This window comes from Channa argus, chromosome 23, assembly GCF_033026475.1.
Source record: "Channa argus isolate prfri chromosome 23, Channa argus male v1.0, whole genome shotgun sequence".
Lineage (NCBI taxonomy): Eukaryota > Metazoa > Chordata > Actinopteri > Anabantiformes > Channidae > Channa > Channa argus.
In genome coordinates this window covers 9,073,414-9,094,474 of record NC_090219.1, presented here as the reverse complement: position 1 = coordinate 9,094,474, position 21,061 = coordinate 9,073,414, and the positions used below count along the sequence as shown (strand labels likewise).

At 39.6% G+C, this 21,061-nt stretch overlaps 1 protein-coding gene across 7 annotated transcripts in view; it reads left to right on the top strand.

The window, feature by feature from the left end:
* The window catches only part of kif21a (kinesin family member 21A), a 47,833-nt gene that overhangs the window by 15,551 nt on the left and 11,221 nt on the right, over positions 1-21,061 (top strand). For 3 of the 7 annotated variants that reach the window (XM_067492952.1, XM_067492949.1, XM_067492953.1), the window contains exons 2-27: positions 3,422-3,644; positions 7,006-7,188; positions 8,227-8,367; positions 8,730-8,861; positions 9,410-9,580; positions 10,251-10,366; positions 10,594-10,789; positions 10,929-11,118; positions 11,282-11,348; positions 11,732-11,935; positions 12,396-12,467; positions 13,467-13,554; positions 13,642-13,756; positions 14,741-14,929; positions 15,392-15,591; positions 15,967-16,074; positions 16,182-16,250; positions 16,701-16,846; positions 16,964-17,108; positions 17,376-17,570; positions 17,874-17,975; positions 18,259-18,424; positions 19,028-19,048; positions 19,753-19,810; positions 20,146-20,200; positions 20,285-20,487. In XM_067492952.1, coding sequence (XP_067349053.1) covers positions 3,422-3,644; positions 7,006-7,188; positions 8,227-8,367; positions 8,730-8,861; positions 9,410-9,580; positions 10,251-10,366; positions 10,594-10,789; positions 10,929-11,118; positions 11,282-11,348; positions 11,732-11,935; positions 12,396-12,467; positions 13,467-13,554; positions 13,642-13,756; positions 14,741-14,929; positions 15,392-15,591; positions 15,967-16,074; positions 16,182-16,250; positions 16,701-16,846; positions 16,964-17,108; positions 17,376-17,570; positions 17,874-17,975; positions 18,259-18,424; positions 19,028-19,048; positions 19,753-19,810; positions 20,146-20,200; positions 20,285-20,487 — 3,555 coding nt within the window. The remainder of the gene's footprint in view (positions 1-3,421; positions 3,645-7,005; positions 7,189-8,226; positions 8,368-8,729; positions 8,862-9,409; positions 9,581-10,250; positions 10,367-10,593; positions 10,790-10,928; positions 11,119-11,281; positions 11,349-11,731; positions 11,936-12,395; positions 12,468-13,466; positions 13,555-13,641; positions 13,757-14,740; positions 14,930-15,391; positions 15,592-15,966; positions 16,075-16,181; positions 16,251-16,700; positions 16,847-16,963; positions 17,109-17,375; positions 17,571-17,873; positions 17,976-18,258; positions 18,425-19,027; positions 19,049-19,752; positions 19,811-20,145; positions 20,201-20,284; positions 20,488-21,061) is intronic. The other 4 variants (XM_067492955.1, XM_067492951.1, XM_067492950.1 and 1 more) reach the window with 3 other exon arrangements.

Below are 21,061 nucleotides of genomic sequence, written 5' to 3'. Positions count from 1 at the left end.
TTGGTTTGACAGGGTTGGATGTATTGGGGGATGTGGTAGCAGGTTTGGGCGTGCCCAGTTATTCATAGCTAAATACCAGCAACCCAGAAAAAGGTAGTTAGTTTTTCTTTTTTTTTTTTTGTTTTTTTTTTAGAAATTAAACTAAATTTATTTTAAATGTGTTTCCTTCTAAAACTCTACCACAAAAAAAAGAGCAAGAAAATTTGAAGTGGTCAATAAACAAATTAAATCCCAAGCAAACAACCCAGTACTGGAATTTATTGTTTTCATTAATGATTAACCCAAAGATATTTACTTTACAGTGGCATAAACGGTTTGCACCTTTTAATAATCATTTCTCAAAATAGTTGGAAATTTGTCAGCGGAACATGTTCTTCACGTTGATTTGGCATGTGGTGTGTTTTTTTTTTTTTTACTTACAGCAGATGCCCTTGCTGCCACAACCCTCCCATTTTTATCTCCAGGCTTGGGACCGGCACCAAGGTTGCCCTGTCTGACCTAACCCGATGCTGTACTATTGATCCCACCAGGCCCCCACTGTGTCATTTTCCAGGCTCTTGTGTGTACTAGTATATATACAGGAAGGCTCAGTTTACAGTGCATTCTATGAACTGCCTCAGGCAACAATATTTGTTATCAAATGAAATCTTGGTATTTAGTCCTACTAAAACATGTTTATTGTTCTATTAAGCAGTGCCTGTATTTGTGTTAAGGTAATTTAAAGGCTTTGCTGATATCCAGTAGTGTGTTGTAATATCGGTTGGTACTTGCAAATTTAAATTCAAGTGTTTCCTAAAGCAGCTATTTTAAAGCAGATATGAAGAGAGTACTTTTGGCAAATGCCTTCAGATCCTGGGTGTGGCAGTACTGTGGGAGAGTGTTGAAACAGACAGGATTACACACCCAATTAGTGATTTTAGTCGTTTGAAACAAAGGGGCCCCTTGTGGTTTCTGAACAAGGATTGAATTTCTAGGACGTTCTAACAAGCCAAAGAAACATGTAATTGGTTGCATATGGTGAGTTTGACATGGAAGTAAAATAATTTTCTGATTGGTGTGGTACGACACCAATGTGAGATTCCATCAGCACATCACAACCTCTGTGGACTGAGGATTAAAGAGATTTGTTCTGTCTCTTGTATACTTAGGGTTTGTGTTCTGCGGCATGTTCGACTTTTTGAGTATCAGGTGCAATCAGCTTCTCTTGAGTGTGGAGACCAGTTTGGTTGAGTCTTTTTAAAAAATTGGCAGAAAAAAATATTTTTGTAGACTTCTGAGTTCATTTTGCTGCTGCCATCTTTTTTCACATCATCAATGAAGTTTAATGAGCCTGTCCTAGAAGAAACCATGTAAGTTCAAACCATGAGATTACCTCCACTGTCTGCAGCAAAAATAAAGGTTCCAATACTTCGAGAGGGGATTGTATGTTTGCAGTGATGTGTATCCAGCTCTGATTTCATTTCATTTGCAGTTGTATGCATGTGCAAATTTAATTTAAACATGAGCCTTCTGTGGTCGTTAACAACAAACAGTCATACGACAGTCAAATCTTGCAATGGCCACAAAAACTGCTCACCCACAATATGTTCAATAGCTTCTCCTTAAAAATCCAGAAAATGGGAAACTTTGTCATCCCTCTATTCACCTACATCTCTGTTGCTGCTCTCCTGTCTGTGTTCTCTATTCCTGGACTATGAGGTGCTAACAGGCAACGCATTAATTCTGATGGGTTCTAATTGTTCTAACAGCAATTGCATTGTCAGCGATCAGATCTGATCATGAGAAAATCAGGTGTAAGATATTATGTAGACATAGACTTTATTTCACTGCAGATGCTTGTTGTACAGATTTCTGTCTCCTCTCCAGCTGTGCATTGAAAGAGATTTTAGCATCACCTAACTACGGTACCGACTGATTAACAATATAGGTATCATAAAATAAGTTATTTCTTTACTGGGTACTTGTGAATCATGTAACATGATGTTGACACACTGACGCACCTGCAGAGAAGACGTTACCTCTCCACTCTTGTCTCTGTCCAGCTATGTACTGTAATCCTGCATCTGTGGTGCTGGTGTCAGCGCTGGGTTCCAGTGTCACACAGATGGACACAATAGCTGCACTGTACTTCACTCACTGCATTGTTCTCTCCTGAACTTGGAGGCACAATGAGGCCCTTATCTGCACTGGACCGGGGCCTGATGGGCCTCATGTGCCTTTCCTTCGTGGTTTTTTTATGGGTTCGAACCATTAGCAGACTTTGACAGTTTTTTTTTTGGAGTATATGGCTTTATGTTTGTTGGTAGTGGTGGCTAAAACTTTCTAAACTTGTTTATTGATCCATCCATTTTCCCAGCTTGTAATGATCTGCTATTGATTGTAGATTGATGATCCATTGAGATAAAGTTGTTTTACAGTACAATAAAATGTGCAAAAAGCATCTTTGCAGTGAACACACAAAGCCACAGTTACTCCCTTATGATTTTTCATTTCATGTATGTTTTTAATTATTGTATAGTTGTTTACCTCCAGCCTGACATTTCCATTCAAGTGTTTTCTTTACTATGGTCTCTGATCCTGAATGCAGCTCCTCTGGAAGCATTGTGCAGCCAGTTACACCATCTTTGTTTCACAGAAAAGAAATACTTAATTTCACTGCAGAATGAACACAGTGTCTCTCCATCTTTCCATCTATTCTACCTCCCTCATATCCACAATAAACTGATTTATCCCTGCCAGATTTCAGTTGGCCAAAATTCAGGACCACATTAACATTCACCATTTCAGTTTGGTCAGGCACACACACAGAGGCACTAAAGAGCTGCAAATGAACCCAGCTGGTATGACTTTATAGGACACAGTTTTGGTCGGAGAAGGGTGTTCACCTTCTCACTGCAACAGTAGAACAACCCAATCTGCAGTAGGTTAAAATAAAAGCAAAAAATAGTGATTCTTCATTACAAAAGATACAGAAAATGCTAATGTAGAACAGTTTGAGCACTTGTATTTGAATGGTATCTTATTATTATTATTATTATTATTATTATTATTATTATTATTATTAATAGCCTAGTGTTGAAATATATCTGTACAGCAATGTGATTCCATGTGTGAACAAACTGCTGTCTCCAAACTGCTAGTGCAGTGGCTCTGGTGTTGTGAACTTAAGTCTTCACTGTATAGTTTGGGCATGTAAAATGCAAATTGACTGGCTGGTAGAGGCAGGGCGGTAATTCTAGTTTTTCTTTGGATCACTATTAGTTGTTATGATGGATGAGTCATGACACCCTACAAATTACAGTTGTGTTTTCAAACCCTGGTGGAAATAAACATTTGTACAAAAGACATTAAATCTATTCCCTCATCCAACATATCTGCTCAAATCTCTCTCTTTTTTTTTTTCCTTCTCTGTTTGCTGCAGGATTCGTCCTCAGCTGGCCAGGGAGAAGATAGAGGGATGTCACATCTGTACGTATGTGATGCCTGGGGAGCCACAGGTAATCCTTGGCAAAGACAAGGCCTTCACCTACGACTATTTGTTTGACATGGACTCCCAGCAGGACGCCATCTACACAAACTGCACAGAGAAGCTGATCGAGGGCTGTTTCGAAGGTTACAATGCCACCGTCTTCGCATATGGACAGGCGAGTCTTTGTCCTCTGCTTCACATCTGCGGTGCTCATGGTGTTTTATAGCTGAATGGCTGTAGAGAACTGGTGTGTGCATGCAAACTGAAATAGGATGTGTGTGAGAGATGCGAGTGCTGAGGTTTGTGTTAAAAGAAGACTGGCGCAGTAAGCTGTTGTGGGATTTGAACTGTATAAGTTCAACATTTAAGGAAGCATTCTACTGCTTTCTTCCCTGTTAGAAGAAGATTGGTGTTTGTGCATTTAATTGCAGCCATGGGGCAGTTTAGCCTTACATAAAAGCAAAACAGTTTGCTAAATGACTGCTTGGCTCAGCTCCATGTTGGACTGGTATGAGTAGTATGTCGAGTCAAAACTAGAGGCGGCCAACACACAACATAAAAAAATAAGAAGCGCGTTAAGGTGTGTGTTTCTTCCTGTTAGACAAGGTTATTTTTAGATTTTTTTCCATGAAGGACAAGCATTATGATTTTATCGAGTGAGCTTTAAAATCTTTACAACCTACACCAAAACATAAACTAGAATTTGCACAAGAGAAATTATTAAAAATTGTGTTGAAGGAGAAATCAATACTAATTAAACTCAAATAAGACAAGTTGTCAGGCTTTTATTTTTGTCAGAATAACCATTCAACTCCCAGCTATGACAGACTGACTGACTTGGAGAGATTTTCATTACAAAGTAAGTTGAAAGTAACTCTGACTTCAAACTCATTGGAGTGATCAGAAATCTAATGCCACTTACAATAGAATTAATTGGTAAATCAAGTTTATATTCAGTTCAGGGGGAAAATATGTGGGACATGGCCAGTGGTGTTAATGAGGGGATACTTGAGCTTGATAGATGGAGATTCAATGGTTCATTATACACAAAAAAATTAGAACCTTTCAAACAGAGTGCAGTATGTAATGTAGTAAATGCTCAATGTAGTAAAGTGTACTGCACTGTTGTGCATTCCATTTTACATATAATGTGTCATTCTGTTCATTTTACATTTGTTTTTAAATGCAGTTGGGTTGGCATACTGTATAAATATATGTATAGAATTATGCTCATGTTGCAAGATAGGAGTCTACATATTCAGTAGTCAACCATGGTTCTTGTTTCTTGATTCAGTGTCTTCTCAACATAGTTTTGTTTTATTCACTTTTTTGTCAATTTAAACATGTATTGCATGTCACAAGGAAGCTCAGGCGTCATAATCCTACAAGGGTTCTTATGAGCCTGAGACAAATTAATTATTCAAATTATTCCTGTCACACCATACCTTTAGGAACACTTCAGGGGGTTATTCACAGTATTAATGAAAGAACTGGCAGTGTGAACATGCCGTCGCAAAGCTTTTTTAAGAAAAACATTTCTCTGCTGCGTTCAGGGACAATGTGAGCATTTGCCCATCAAAAGCACCTATTTATTTGGTGGAAGATCGCAAAAACAATAGATTTTTGTAGTGACGTAAATTTAGTTTACAACAAAAACATTATTTCATTTTTACCCATCAATTTTATGCAGTAACCAATACAACAAAGCGAAAACATATTTAGTATTCACGGCAATTAAGCAGTTTCCCTCTGAAATTAATGAAGTTATTTGAATCTTAGACCTTGAATATTTTTATTTTTTTTGCAAACGTGGAGAACAAAAAACTTATGGCTTCTTTGCAAATCAAATTGACAACACAGTACCATGTGCAAAAAGTGAACTGCACATAAATTAGCAGTGGTTTGGCAATAAAGTTAAAACTAGGATTTTGACAGAGCTTCTAGTTTTTTTTTTTTTTCTTGTAGCTCGCACTCCTCTTTGGAGCTAAAGTCGAATTAGTCAATTTGTTTAATGACAAAATTAAACTGTAACAACTTTGATCATTAACCAATTTAATAATCCTTTTTAAAAATACCAATAATAACAACAACAGCAATAATAATAATAATCCCTTAGTGAAAATACCAAAGAAAGGTCACAGGTCATAGTTGGAATCCTTTCTTTATCTTCCCATATGTGGTCAGTTCAAAGTGCTTTTGTTACATTTTTTTGGGGGGGAATTTTCTGTTCAGACTTTTAATAGAACAAGTGAATAGATAAATCATCGGCAGATTCTGAGAAGGTTAATTAGCTGGAATCCTCTCACTGTTTTTTTTTTCCCTTCTCTCCAATCATTGCTTTTTGTTTCATCACAAAGTTCATCACATGGAAATAACACCTCCCCTACACCCTTAAACTCCTCTTCTGTTTAGGTTTCCATTGTGACAGAGCTCCTGGTGTGTGACGCTCACGCCAATCATTGAAGTACACACACAGCTTTTAGACAGCTATACATCTTTAATATGTATCTATGTTAACCCACATATCTCTGGTGGCTTCTGCTGCCACTGCTGGCCTGCAAACCAACTAGCACAGGCACTGACCTGCTTCTGTTTGCCTCTGCTACTTTAGAGACACTAATCTAGATTTAGACCCACTCGGCTGCAACGCAACAACTTGGGTTTCGGATATAAACAAACACTAATGATGTTGAGAGGCGGAGAATGCATTCATCACAGATTTGTTCAAAGCCCCAGAATAGTTCATTTTAAGATAGACAATATGGGAAGAGGTAAAATAGAACATTCTGAAATTAGTGATTCTGTTCTGCAGAACAGATTCATAAAAGAATGGTGAGGAATGCAGATGTTAACAGTATCTCCTGACATGAACCTCACTTGAGCTGAATGGATGAACATGTTTAGTGTAAAGAAACATTTATGAGACAATTTTATCTTGCTTGGGAAAACTTGTAGAAAATCATAAACCGAGCCAGACTGGGACACGTACAAATTACCTTTCGACCCACTTGTGACTGACTCCCTGCTCTCTGAGCAGCACCTGCAACAACATGCTGCTCCAGTCCCAGCATGTGGAAGAACTCTGCTTTAGGTCTTTTTGTTTCTGCTGCCATTTGACTTTGGTCTTATTTGGTCCTGAAAACTCAAATGACTGTCCCACTTTGCCTGACTGCACAGCTAATTGCACCTGTCAGTTTGGTGTCATTCTTGCCTCTTATGATAACACTACCCTCACCCCTCTAAATACAAATTGTTCTGCGTCTTAGTATTATTATTGTTCTATTCTGTATTTCTGCACTATATTCTATGTTAATTATTTTCAAGGGCTTTTGATTTTTGGGGAACCTGAATTTCCCAGTCAGGGTTCAGTAAAGTGTTACGTATTAATACATTTAAATGCCAGATTAACCACAGCAAAAATGTAATGTATATCTATGGAATAAAATAATTGCTTTACAAACAAATGCAAATGCAAAAGAAATGTATCACACACATGTGCAATAATTATTTCAAGTGACCTTCATTTCTCAATGCAGACGGGTTCAGGAAAGACGTACACCATGGGGACGGGTTTTGATGTCAACATTTTGGACGAGGAGCTGGGCATCATCCCACGTGCTGTCCACCACCTCTTCAAGGGCATTGAAGAGCGTCGGCAAGCTGCTCAGGAGCAGGGACGTCCCGTACCAGAGTTCAAGATCAACGCTCAGTTCCTCGAGGTACAAACCCGCATCATTTTATCATAAACATTAAAGTCAGTAATCTGCAATAGTCTGTCTTTCACTTGCACTAGAACAGGCTTTAGAAGGGGTCACAGGTGGAGCTTATGTTGTTGACACAAGCTTTCACATCAGTGCTCCATCACTCGAAAATCTCAGCTGTCATCAGGGGGTTAGGAGGTGTTAGAGGGGAGTGTGGGGCATGGGTGGTGGTATCTCAGGAAGAGTTAACAAGAATGAAAGGAGCTGACAGTTGTGCGAGTCCATCAGACTGTGACAGTGTTGAAATTCAGAGAGGCAGACAAATTATGGATGTTCACAGAAATCACACAACAGGCAGTTTATGAGACTGTAATACTTTCATTTTAAAAGTAAAAAATTTCTGCAAATTAAATTTGGACTTATGACTCGAAGACATTCAGAGTTGTGCCGTAGCCACTCCTTTGTTATCTTGGCTTTGAGCTTAGAGTCGTTGTCTTGTTGAATGATCATCCCAGTCTGAGGTCTAGAGCACTCTGGAACAGGTTTTCATCAAGGATGTCTCTAGGAAACCAGGGTATAGTCCTGTAAACCAGAAACCTCTGTTTTTTGTTTTTTTTTTGGTTGTTTTTTTAATCATGGTACTTGTAGGAAATGGGGAAACCTAATTTTCCCACATAGATTTCTTCTATAGAAAGCAGTCATGACCTCTGTCAGATTTACACATTTCTAATCTTTTTGTACAATAATGCATTTGCAGAAGAAAATGCTACAGACTGTAGCTGCAGCTTCTTACCACTGCATGTATTATTTTAAGTGGCACAGTTTGTGCAGTGACGGGGAGCTTTTTGGAGTCCACACACACACACACACACACACACACACACACACACACACACAGAGCCAGAAAAAAAGGGAGGAAAAATTGGTCTTTTAATGTAGTCCTACCAAAAATCATTTAGAACATTCAGACCTGTGAATTTTGATGGTTTAATCCATCACTTTTTATCTACTCAGTTTAAAAATTTAGTTTTTGTGTGCGCTCTGCGTTTGTCGCAGCTTTACAATGAAGAAGTTCTGGACCTGTTTGACTCTGCACGAGACATGAAGCAGAAATCTCTCATCAAAATCCATGAAGATGCCAATGGAGGGATCTACACAGTCGGAGTGACTACACGGACCGTGTCCTCTGAGGCTGAGGTAAATGAGAAATAACGGCTTGTATGAGTCATCCAAAACACAGAGGACAGTGACTTATGTTAATTGTGTATTAAATCAGGCTGTTAAATTATTTATTCAGCAAGACACATTGGGAGTTTCTTACTCTAGAACCAATACATTGATTTAAAGTGTAGGCCTATACATATTTTGTGGGTAATAAATTAAATTCTGAATGGGAGCTTTTTGGTACAACAAGGCATTTACAAACACTTTCATTCATTTGTTATTTATAAATTATTCATTATTGCACTACAGTTCATTTTTATTTGTATTTGTTTTTCTCTCAGCTGCATCAAAACGACCAGTGTGTTAAATTGAATTCTCTTTCTCTGCCTGTTCAGATGATGCAATGCCTGAAGCTGGGGGCCCTGTCTCGCACCACAGCCAGCACTCAGATGAACGTCCAGAGCTCCCGATCCCACGCCATCTTCACCATCCACCTGTGCCAAGTTCGCGTTTGTGCCTCTGACAATGTTAGTGCAGTATATCACTGACAACATCTGAACAAGTGCAGTGTCACGGAGACTTGCGGATGTGTATTGTGTGTGTGTACACCGATGAGGCATAACATTTTGACCACCTGTGCAAATAAATACACTCCAATGCAGTTGATCTGCCATAAATTATACATTTACAAGGTTATTATTTCTCAGTTATTAGGTTGAAACTGTCAGAAAGGGGATAGTTCTGCTACGCTTATTATTAAGGTCAACGTCGATAGTGGAGTCTTACTGGAGTGCTTTTTATGAAGGTTCTAATGTTTTGGCCACCCTATTTAAAATAAATGACTTTGCTAAAACATGTATTGGATTGCATTAATTTGCACAGGCGGTCATAATCTTATGCCTGATCTGTGCTTGTACTGTATGTGTACAGTATGTGGTACACTTACGTATTGTGTATTCATGCAAATTCTGTAGAATCTTTTATGCAAATACAGAACTTTGGAAGCTTTGTGCTATATAAACAGTTGTATTTACTTACTTTACATACTAATGAGGTTTGTGTCATTCTCACCCAGCAAGAGAATGAGAGAGATAACAGAGTCTCCAACGGAAACTCTGAGATGGATGAGTATGAGACGCTGACAGCCAAGTTTCACTTTGTGGACCTGGCCGGCTCTGAGAGATTGAAGAGAACTGGAGCAACGGGCGATCGAGCCAAAGAGGGCATCTCCATCAACTGTGGACTGGTGAGCTATGCCATCCTCTATTGGACTCCAGCAGGATCTGTAGTGGCCTTCAGTATTGATTTTTTTTAGAGTTGTACTGCCATCTAGTGGCTTGTATTCATAGATGTCCATAATGCATGTCCATTAGGGGAAATGTCTTTGAAAAGGTATTTTTTTTTTGTTTTACTCATCAAAAATTAAATTAAATGTAAAAAATCACTCTACCTACACTTTAGAAACGTAGCATTTAAAATAAACATGTATATTCTGATTGCAGTATTAGCAAGTATTATTTGATTTAAAAGGTCTTCAAACCAACATGTACGATTTTATTTGTCACATCTCAGGCTACTAACTGAATTTTAAAAGAATGTTTTCCAGAGACTTCATCATGAAAACTGTATTGAGCAGGTTACATTAAGTAGTTGCAAATAGGGCGCTGTGGCTGTGGCTCAGTTGGTTGATCTAAAATTGGGGAGGGTTACATCAGGAAGGGCGTCTGCCGTAAAATTGTGCCGAATCAACGTGCGGACCAGTGACTTCTTCTTCTTCTTCACTTGTACAACTGAACCCTTCAAATGCTATAGGAAGACATCGTTATTGACCCCAAAAAATTATGTTTTTGCAGTTTTGTGATCATCTGCAACAACCTGAATGATTTTTCTTCATTGTCCTCTCTCTGCTACTGCAGCTCGCTCTGGGGAATGTAATCAGTGCTTTGGGTGACCGAAGCAAGCGGGCCTCACACGTGCCTTACAGAGACTCCAAACTCACCCGTCTTCTGCAGGACTCATTAGGAGGAAACAGGTTGGTGGCGAACACTTTAATAACCAATCCTAATAAAACAATTGCCATAAATGTTGGCGTGGGGAAGTTGTGATACGTTGAAATGTGTTGTTAGTCAAATATTTAAATTTAAAATCAACAAAAAATCCTACTTAAACCCTCCAACGTAAAACGGGAAGGAATTCAGCCTTTGCCGGGATTTGTGCAGCTGAACTAAACACTAATAAATGTCTGCATCCCTATCTCAGCCAAACCGTGATGATTGCATGCATTAGCCCATCTGACCGTGACTTCATGGAGACACTGAACACATTAAAGTATGCCAACCGAGCCCGGAACATCAAGAACAAGGTGATGGTGAACCAGGACAAGGCCAGCCAGCAGATCAGTGCGCTGAGGACGGAAATAGCTCGACTGCAGATGGAGCTGATGGAGTATAAGACGGTGAGGAGAGAGGGAGGTTCAATAGGAAAATGGCTGTTCTTTAAATCTAAAAACTAGCCCTTTATCCACCACGCATGCTGTTTATAGCTGAAATAAACACTCATTTTCACACGCTCACCTCCACCTCCCTCTTCTGCAGGGTAAACGCATGGTGGGTGAAGATGGTGTGGAGAGCTTCAGCGACATGTTCCACGAGAACTCCATGCTGCAGACGGAGAACAGCAACCTGAGGGTGAGGGTGAAGGCCATGCAGGAGACCATCGATGCTCAGCGGGCACGGCTCACCCAGCTGCTCAGTGACCAGGCTAACCAGGTCCTGGCCAGGGCAGGTAGGACTGCACACTCAAACTCTTAGCTCAGTGTTTCGTATTTGCCTTCATTTTGGCTATAAATCTGTCTTCTTTAAGTCATTGTTACAACAGAATTTGCAGGTTTGATTTGATTAGGAAAAATAAGCCTCGGTATCTCACCTAAAACTGGTTTCTGTTGCAGGTGAAGGAGGAACTGAAGAAATTGGAAACATGATTCAGAGTTACATCAAAGAGATTGAAGATCTCAGGTAAATGCATCTGTAACTTCGTAGTTCTTCTGTCCGTCCTAGTGCCTTTTTTGGTTGTGTTCAAACGTGATTGATCAAGGTTTCAGCCCTTTTTTTTTTTTAGAATTACTCTTACATGATGAGGTAGAAAACACCAGGGAAGTGAAATTGTAGATAAGATGTAAAATTATGTCCTTTAAAATTTTGGGTTTTGTGATCTATCAGTAAAAAGATGCTTACTATACTTCTGACTTGGGCTAAAACTATTTTTGGTTAGAATTTAGAAAATGTGACCTCAGTGTAAGACATTAGAAGGTGTCCATATAAAGAAGTTGTCTGGTAAAAAACAACTGATTGGTGCATATGGTACATATTCAAAATTTTTCCCTGGATTTCCTCCTCAGAGCCAAGCTTCTGGAGAGTGAAGCTGTAAATGAGAATCTGAGGAAGAACCTGTCCCGTGCCTCCAACCGTCAGTCTTTCTTCGGAGGGTCCGGCTCCTTCTCCTCCACGATGCTGGCCCCCGAGAAGGAAACCTCTGATATCATTGAGCTTGCCAAGAAAGACCTGGAAAAACTGAAGAAGCGAGAAAAAAAGAAAAAGAAAAGGTAATAAAACCGTTGTGGTTTAGGATTGGGTAAGTCATGTGGTTATGTGTTTTATTCAGATCATGTTACTTTATTTTTCTTTAAAAGCACATAATGAATCACGGTACTTTTGTAACTAGAAGTCATTTAGATTGTAATTGGAAACTTGGGGACATGAGTATTAAATGGCCTTTTAGCTTAGAAACATAGTACTTAAAGTGTTTTTTCATTTTATCGTCTTCATTTCTAGACACAAAACAACAACTATTGCTAATATTTAGAATAATTTCAAACAATGAATTATTCATAATGAGAAATCTACAGACCAATCAGGCTTTCAGGCACTAATGTGGGGGTGGGGTGGGGTAAACGGTTGGGTTTTCAGTGCAGAGCTTTCTCTGACCACTCTTCCCTCCATTCTTCCTTCCTACGTTCATCTCTTGCTTCCTTCTCTGGTTTGACTCTTCACCCCTCCCTGAAGACTCCAGCAGCTGTTGGAGGAGAGAGAGAGGGAGGAAAGGGAGGAGGTGGTGGAAGAGGTTGAGAATGCCAGGTTTGTCAGAGCTTCCACCCTCCTGTTGCCATCCCCATCCTTTTGCTTCCCCTAATTAAGCATTTTGGTTTACTTTATTTATTTTGGGCAGGTTTTCCTCCCCCGCCTGGAGTGAAGCACTTTACAAACCCTGGGCTCATTCATTGACCCGTCATGCTAAATACCTGCTTTCTTTTTTATTTTCTTTTTTTTTTGTGTTTTACTGACTTTGTAACAAGCATTAGGGGCCTGGGACCTGGGACTAGAAAAAGCATCTGAAAGATCTTCAACATAACACAGTGGAGGGTCGTAACACCTTAGTTTATGGTTTTATGAAATTTTGACCTTCGGATTGTTAGTGTTGAAGGTTTACTAGAATGTGTTGAAAGTGCCTTATGTGCAAAATGTTAAAACGATTTAACATTTAATCTTTATTTGCTGCTATTTTGTTCAGCCTACCAAGCAACCTAAACATCTCTAACCCTCTGTGTGTGGATGAAATATTTATCCAACGGATCTGCTTTGTGGATTAGGTTCACAAAATGTTTTTCTTTGCTAAGTTTTCTCAAAAAAAATGGTTTTGCTCAAACTCTCATGAGATTCCTCTCATTTTATTGAACAAAACCCACTGTCTTTTCCACAAAACACGCTCAAGTGGCGTGACAAGAAAAGATAAAATATGGTGTTATGGTTCACCATGTCATTTGATAAGACTTCAAGCACTCTTTATGTTTGAAGAACATATACTTTAACGATGCATTCTCACACAAAATGCATAGCCCAGGTCAAATTTCAAGTCCATTTAAGAGCTAATTGGCTAAAAAGGACAACAAAATGATATTGCTCCAACTATTCCAAATAAAATGTTTTAATCGCCCGCAGATGTATGTGCACTCTTTACTTGTGTGTTACAGTGACACTTTGAAGGTGTATGTGCAGTCCACTTCAGAAAAAAAGTCATGGCAATGTCACAAAAGAAGCATTTCATCTTTAACTCTGAACCCTGTCGGACTTTTTCAGTGCCAACAAAGAGGAAGTTCCTGACAATGAACAAGAAAAGGGCACAGAGAAAGAAATGAGCGAGCGAGTCAATGAGGACGCAGAGATGGTACGTTTGTTTTGTCCTTTCACCGACTCAGCAGGAGGACACACTGAGAAGGGCCTTCACATATTAAATTGTTTGTCCATCTTGCAGGAGGTCCCGGAAGGCAGTGACCACGAGGAAGGAGAAGAGGAGGAGGAGGAGGAGGAAGAGGAGATGGATGTAGAAGAGAGCTCTGATGATTCTGACTCTGAGTCAGATGAGAAAGGTACTGCTGAAAAGTAATTGTGTTTCAGGTACTGTACCGGAGTAGAAGTTCGATGTACTTTTTTTTTTTTTTTTTTACACGGCACCTAATATGTAAAGTTTATAAAAAACGATGCATTGTACAATATAAACAAATTTGACCTTAAATATTAGTTTTTTGATCAATTGGTTAGTTGGTTTTAAAATATAACTGCTACTAATTTCTCCGGCAAAATGCTTGTACCAGTTATTTGCTGTTACCAATCCTTAAGAACAATAAACTGAACTATTGTGACATTTGGGCTATTTGGTGGACACAACAAGACAACTTAAAATGTTATTTTTAAGTCTGGACAATTGTGAACTGGCATTTCATGCTCTTTTTGTTTCATAAACCTAACAATAAATGGATCATATTTTTACTACCAAGTAAATTCATCGTTGTACTTAAAGTATCTTTATTTGTCCACAAGGTGGAGCTGTTGTCATTTTCAGACCAGCTCCACATTTATATCTTTATTTATAGTGATGGAGTTTGGCCAACTACGTCTTATTTATTTATAATGCAGAGCAGCGCCATGGAAATTTTATTAGACTGGATTCTTTCCCATTTCTACCCTGCATTCTGTGCATATCCTGAAGAAGTATTCTGGGAAACGAGTCCTCTAAAACCTCTGTTTTCAGCAGCCATGCAGCTTTGCTATGTGCCTTGCTCATTAGCACGTTGACAGTAGCTGAAAAGGTGTTGCAGTTTCTGTTGTTAATCACAGGATAAATGTTGAAACAAAGCTGAAAGTTTTGATTATGCTCATAGCACTTCTGATAGCACTCCTAATTCTTGGTTTAGTTTATTTGTACAAAGTTAGGGAAGAAATTGGAGTAATAAAATTATATAACTATAATAAATATACAGCCCAAATGGTTTTTCTCTGTATGTGGATTCATTTTAAACTGGTGAATTAAATTCTCTCTACATGTTGAGGTTAAATTTGATGTGTTCTTTCAGAGAACTACCAGGCAGATCTGGCCAACATCACGTGTGAGATCGCCATCAAGCAGAAGCTGATCGATGAGCTGGAAAACAGTCAGCGGCGTCTGCACACGCTCAAACAGCAGTACGAACAGAAACTGATGATGCTGCAGTGCAAGATCAAAGACACCCAGCTGGAGAGAGACCGTGTCCTCCAAAACATGAGTGAGACGGGGCTGCCAGGAGAGGGTGTCATGTATCACTTAGTAGTAGAGTTTTAATATGTTTGAATAAAGGCATCAGTATGTATTCCTATTTATTATGTTATTTTTATTTTATGTTCTTGAGAATTTTAAATATTGCAATACTCATTTGATGTCAGATGTTATCTGCCAGCATCCAGACGATGACCAGTCCATTTATACAGCACTAATGGATTAAAGTTTTGTCTGATGCATGGAGGAGTTTTCAGACTGACTAACAAGCAAAAGAAACACACAAAGGAGACTTTTTGGCAATGGATGACCGAAGTTTTTAACTGTATAATCCATTAGAGAGTCGATGTTTGCATCTGCAGCACAACACGGGCGCAGTTATCCACCATTGAAAATTCTAAAGAGCATTATTTCTGTCTTCATTTGCACAGTTTCTTCTCTCTGTCATCGCTTTTATGTTGCATCCTTTCAGATTCGATGGAAAGCGGCACGGAGGACAAATCTCGCAAAATCAAGGCCGAATATGAAAAGAAGCTGAGCGTCATGAACAAGGAGCTTCAGAAGCTCCAGTCGGCACAGAAGGAGCACGCCCGCCTGCTGAAGAACCAATCGCAGTACGAGAAACAGCTGAAGAAGCTTCAGATGGATGTGGCAGAAATGAAAAAGACAAAGGTTTGGTTGATTAGTTGGCCACTCAAAGTTTTTTTATAAGAGCACTATTAACCATTATTATTGAAGATGCAAACTCTGTTACTCGGGAGTTTTATGAGCTTAGAAGAACTCTTCTCCATTTAGATTAACATGGAAAAAACGTTAATTCAAGTCCAGATGCATATCACAACAATTTTCACATCATCTAAGGACTATTTTCTTAGTCTAACATCTTGTCTTTTCTGTCTACATGTGTAGTTTATTCTTCCTCTTCATTTTAAGGAATAAAACTATTGATATTGACAGGGATGCAAGAAATGAGAGATGCAGTATAAATATAAAATGTGTTTATTTACATTTGTTTGCTGACTCGAAGTCTGTTTTACCGTGGTGCAGGTTCGTCTCATGAAGCAGATGAAGGAGCAGCAGGAGAAGAACAGGATGAACGAGTCTCGCAGAAACAGAGAAATTGCCTCCTTGAAGAAAGACCAGCGCAAGCAAGAGGTTGGTTACAGTCATGTGCTTATTTGCTCCAGTGGGCGACCATACTTTTTTTAATCGAAGTTTAAATCTTCTGTAAATCATTTAGTTGCAATTATTTTCATCCTCAGCATCAACTGAAGTTACTGGAGGCTCAGAAGAGGCAGCAGGAGCTCATTCTAAGGAGAAAGACTGAGGAGGTGAACGGCCTGATATACTTTAACTCCAACTGTGAATAAAATTTCTGACATTTAGCTACAGCAAATGTGAAATGTAAATATCGTTGAGTTGGACCGTTAGCGGTGGAATATTGGGGCTTGTATAAAGGTTGAGATAAACATAGTACCCTTACTTCGCATATATCCTAAAAATAAGTTCATTCATAGAGGTTATGGATAATCTACAGACATAATAAAGGCAGATATACAGTATTTCTAATATACTGCATCATTACAATATATAGATCCATTTTACTCAGCCAATTGACAGCGGGGACAGAACATTGCACACTAATAAAAGCATAGCTAAAACATCTGTATATTTTTTTCATCCTAAAACAAGGGCAACATATGTTTGGGCGTGAAAAAAACCCAGTTTATTTATTTTTATATCCACCTGTCCTAATTGTTTCCATTTTTGATGTGCATTAGGTGACAGCACTCAGAAGGCAAGTCAGGCCCACCTCGGGTAAGATTGTGAGGAAAATCAATCTCGCAGAACCAGTCCAGGACTCTCCCTACAGACCTCCATCGGGACGCATGTACTCTTCGGGCAATGCTGCCCCAAACGGGACTCGGTGAGTGTCAGTAGGTTTTTGTTTGCGGAGAAGCAGTTATTATTATGTTGGATTTTATTGCTTGATTCTACATTGTCATACATTCAAAAAGATAATTGACCTGTCATGTTTGCTCAGTTTATCTTACAGGCGTACAGCAGGTGTTTACTCCACCAGAGTTGCTCGCAACAAATGGCAGACTCTGGAGCGACGGATATCTGATGTCATCATGCAGAGGATGACCATCTCCAACATGGAGGCTGACATGAACCGGCTTCTTAAGGTAAAGTCTGCACCAGTGATCCATTGTGTGGATGGTTATGGTAGGGTTTTCATGGTGTGCAGACGAGCAGGTTGTGGACCTGCTTTCCTCAGTATTGATTGCATTACCTTAAGCAAACAATGAAGACATGTATTTAGAAGCTGTGTTCATTGTCATCTTTGGGCTGCAGAAACTAAAATAAATCTTTGCAAAAGTTAATTATCTGCAATTATCTGCAACTCTGAATTCTGTAAAACTTGTCTTGTCCTGTTTGTCTGTCCTTTATAGCAACGTGAGGAGCTGACCAAGCGTAAGGAGAAGGTCATCAGGAAGAGAGACCGGCTGGTCGGAGAAGGGCCAGAGGCAGAAAAAGCGGTGCTTCCGCTCAACGAAGAGGTTGACGCGTTGACTGCCAATATTGACTACATCAACGACAGCATTGCAGACTGTCAGGCCAACATCATGCAGATGGAGGAAACCAAGGTGAGTTTGGACTTGATGCCTGAACTGTTGAAGATTAAGACCAACAAATCTGATCTTCCCATTGCTCTGACTGGTGAAATAAACTCCAACAGCTCATGTGAAGTTTCTTATTACCCAGATTGATGATTGCACTGAGAAATGGGAAGTTTTGAGAACATTTATCCCTTCACAAAAATCGATACATATAATCATAATATGCGTGCAATAGCTACAACTTAAGTAAGTCATTTAATGCACATCTTTACTTGATCATATTATATGACTTATGTCTTCACAATATCATAAGTGTCACTTTCTTACCAGGAGGAAGGTGACACAGTGGACGTGTCTGCTGTGATTGGTTCCTGTACTCTGGCAGAGGCTCGTTTTCTGCTCGATCACTTCATGTCAGTGGCCATAAACAAGGTACCAGCACTAATTATTACCACATGTCTGTCACGAAAACACATCTGTAATCTCTCTGGAAACATCACAACAGTGTGTGTATGACTGTGTTACAAGAAACCCTATTTCTCTTTTTGCTACAGAAATTGTAATTAAACGTTCGCCCATCATTATCTTGTGCATCCTAAAAATTATCTTAAAGTTTCCAAAACCAAGCAAAAAATGTCAAATCCCTTCAAGACACAATCTTGGAGAAAGCAACAGTGTATACAAGCATTGTAATCTCTGGCTCTGATCTCTGCAGGGTCTGCAGGCAGCCCAGAGGGAGTCTCAGGTGAAGGTGATGGAGGGCAGGCTGAAGCAGACGGAGATCACCAGCGCCACCCAGAACCAGCTTCTCTTTCACATGTTAAAGGAGAAGGCGGAGTTCAACCCGGAGCTGGACGCCCTGCTGGGGAACGCTCTGCAAGGTAACCATCTGCTCCTGTGTGCGCAAAGTGATAAGATGAGGACCCAAAACCCAGACCAGGCCACTTTTTAACCCAGTCCACCTTCTGGAACCCCCATTGGTAATGTCTCAAGGAAAACTAAGGTTCAGATTTTAGTCTCATTTCTGTATAAAGTGCATTTTTTTTTAAATTGAATTTTCCAGAATGTAGGCTGGGTTACTGGTCAGTTGCATGACTGGGCCTATTCAGATGCTCTTGCCTGTTGCCTTCTGCTGAATTGAAGCTGGACGAAATATTACGTTTTATTATGTGGCGTCAAGATTCAATTCTACCAGATTTACACCACTGTAAATCTAAAAACTTATGAGAAAACAATTTTGCAGGATACAGACATGAGTCTCCCACCGTCAGGGCTATGTCTTTCCAGCCTCGGCTCAGTAGGATGCTCTATTTACTGTAGCTGCACTTTATTTTTGTTGATTGTGTTTTTTTAATTTTTTATTTCTTTTGAATTTCTGGGGACTGTTTTTCATTTGTGCACTGTGTGTTTTTTTTTTTTTTTTTTTTTTTCTGTTCCCCCACATTTTCTTTTTCCTTCTTTTGTTTCCTTGTGTTTTTTTACAGAGCTAGGTAACATCCCGGCTGGTAAGTGAAACCATATTGGACTTATCTGTGTTTATGAACGCATGGTTCCTTCCCTTTGCACTTTGCAAAACTAACAAAACGTAACATGAACAGGTGCATGAGGTGCAATGCAACCAGGCTTAACCCCCCATCTGTCTGCTGACCCATCCCTTCCCCCTCATCCTGAAGACACTCCCCCTTCTTCGTCCTCCCAGCTCACTATGTGCTACAGCCTCCATGCTTTAGCACCCTGCAAATCCCCAGAGCTTTTCCAGAGGAACTTGGATCCTAGGTCTGTGTATATCCTACCTGTATGTCACCTGACCACACCGGGAGCACTGGAAGGATGATTTCTCACTCTCTTAAATGACCTTTTAGTTTCACCTCAGCCCACCCACACCTGACTGCTGTCTGACCTCTGACCTCTCACTGTTTCCGATCCATCTGATCCCATTGATCTCAGCGAGGACCACATTTGTTTGTCAATAAAAACAGCATGGCGCTGTGCTGACACCGCCCTCATCAGCTTCCTTTGTTCATTTTCTTAACAGCTTTTTAATAAAACTATGAAAATTGCTTTAGTGAAAGTGAACAACATGATAAATTAGTTAGTCGTAGGCGAGGTGTACGTGCTGAGAACCATTCCAGAAAGTCATTACAACAGTCAACTCAGCCAAGAGCGTTTTCTCATAACTCTTGTGTTATTCATTGATCTCATTTGACAGAAAATGGAGATGATAGCAGCAGTGATGAGTCTGCCCAGAGCCCTTCAGCAGAGGGAAAGTAAGTGTATGTTATGACAAGAAGAAGCTAAATATGTTTAGAAGTTACCATTTAATTGTATGTTGTGTTAGGTTTGTGTGATGACCTGTGCAAAGAAAATTAATATCAGGTGACGTATCGCCATCAGTTTCATAACTGTAGCTATAGTTGTTATCTTGATGCTAAGTTAAATGTAGTTTTATTGTTTTGCTTTTTACATAGTAAACTTTTGTTACTGCATTTCTAGGTTGTGCATATATGTATAGATGTGTTTGCATCTTTTGTTTTGTTTTTTATATATTTTAGTTTTTTGTAAGGATGTGTAATAATGCTTAAATCTCATTTATCTCTTACAGTGCTTTGACATCAGATCTTATGAAAATCTGTGGAGAGCCCAAAACTAGAAATAAGGTATCACAATGTTTACATGTTTATGCGCTCGGATATTTCCACATTCACTTCCTGTCTTGATTTTCACGTGGCTGTGCTGTGCAGGCTCGTAGGAGGACCACCACGCAGATGGAGTTGCTGTACGCAAACAGCGACTCTGCTGTTGACATTCCCACCACAGACTTCTCCAGTCCGATGCTGCCGCTGGCTGAAACACCAGATGTGGGGGGGGACGTGGACTCGTCAGGCTCATCAGTCAGGGACTACACAGCTCTCTCCCCCGGCCTTTCCTCTAAAATGGGCAGCATGTAAGTCCAGGCTTGGCACTCGTTGCTAACACATTACCTGCTACTTTCTCCCTTGCTGCATGTTTGACATTGCTGCTGCATCCTCTGCTTTATTGAGGTTTTGTTTTAATATTTTTATATATTAGATGCTTCTATACCTTCCTCCGTTCGATCTTTTGAGGTATAAGCATGTAGAGAGGAAACAATATTGACATGTGTATGGCTTATTTATTACTACACCCTGCGGAAACTGCCTTTCTAATTTGGTTACACATTGGAAACTAAACTGTGCTCACTGGCCGTGCTTCAAAAGTCACATTGACTTGTTTGTAAGCCTTGGCAGGGAGCAACCTATCACAAATATAATTATATTTTAGTGGAGCACATGATAATGGTGTCCTTGGTTATTAAACATGAGCTTGGTGAAGAACCACTACTTTTTGGGACTTTAAATAACAGGTAACTGTGTTTCTGTGTGTGCTGCATGTTCATCTCCAAATTATTGCCGTTATTTTGTTTTACATCTTTCTGTTGTTTTATTATTTTTGTTACTGTCTTTGTGTTGTTTGTGGGGAAAAACTTGAAACTGAACCAT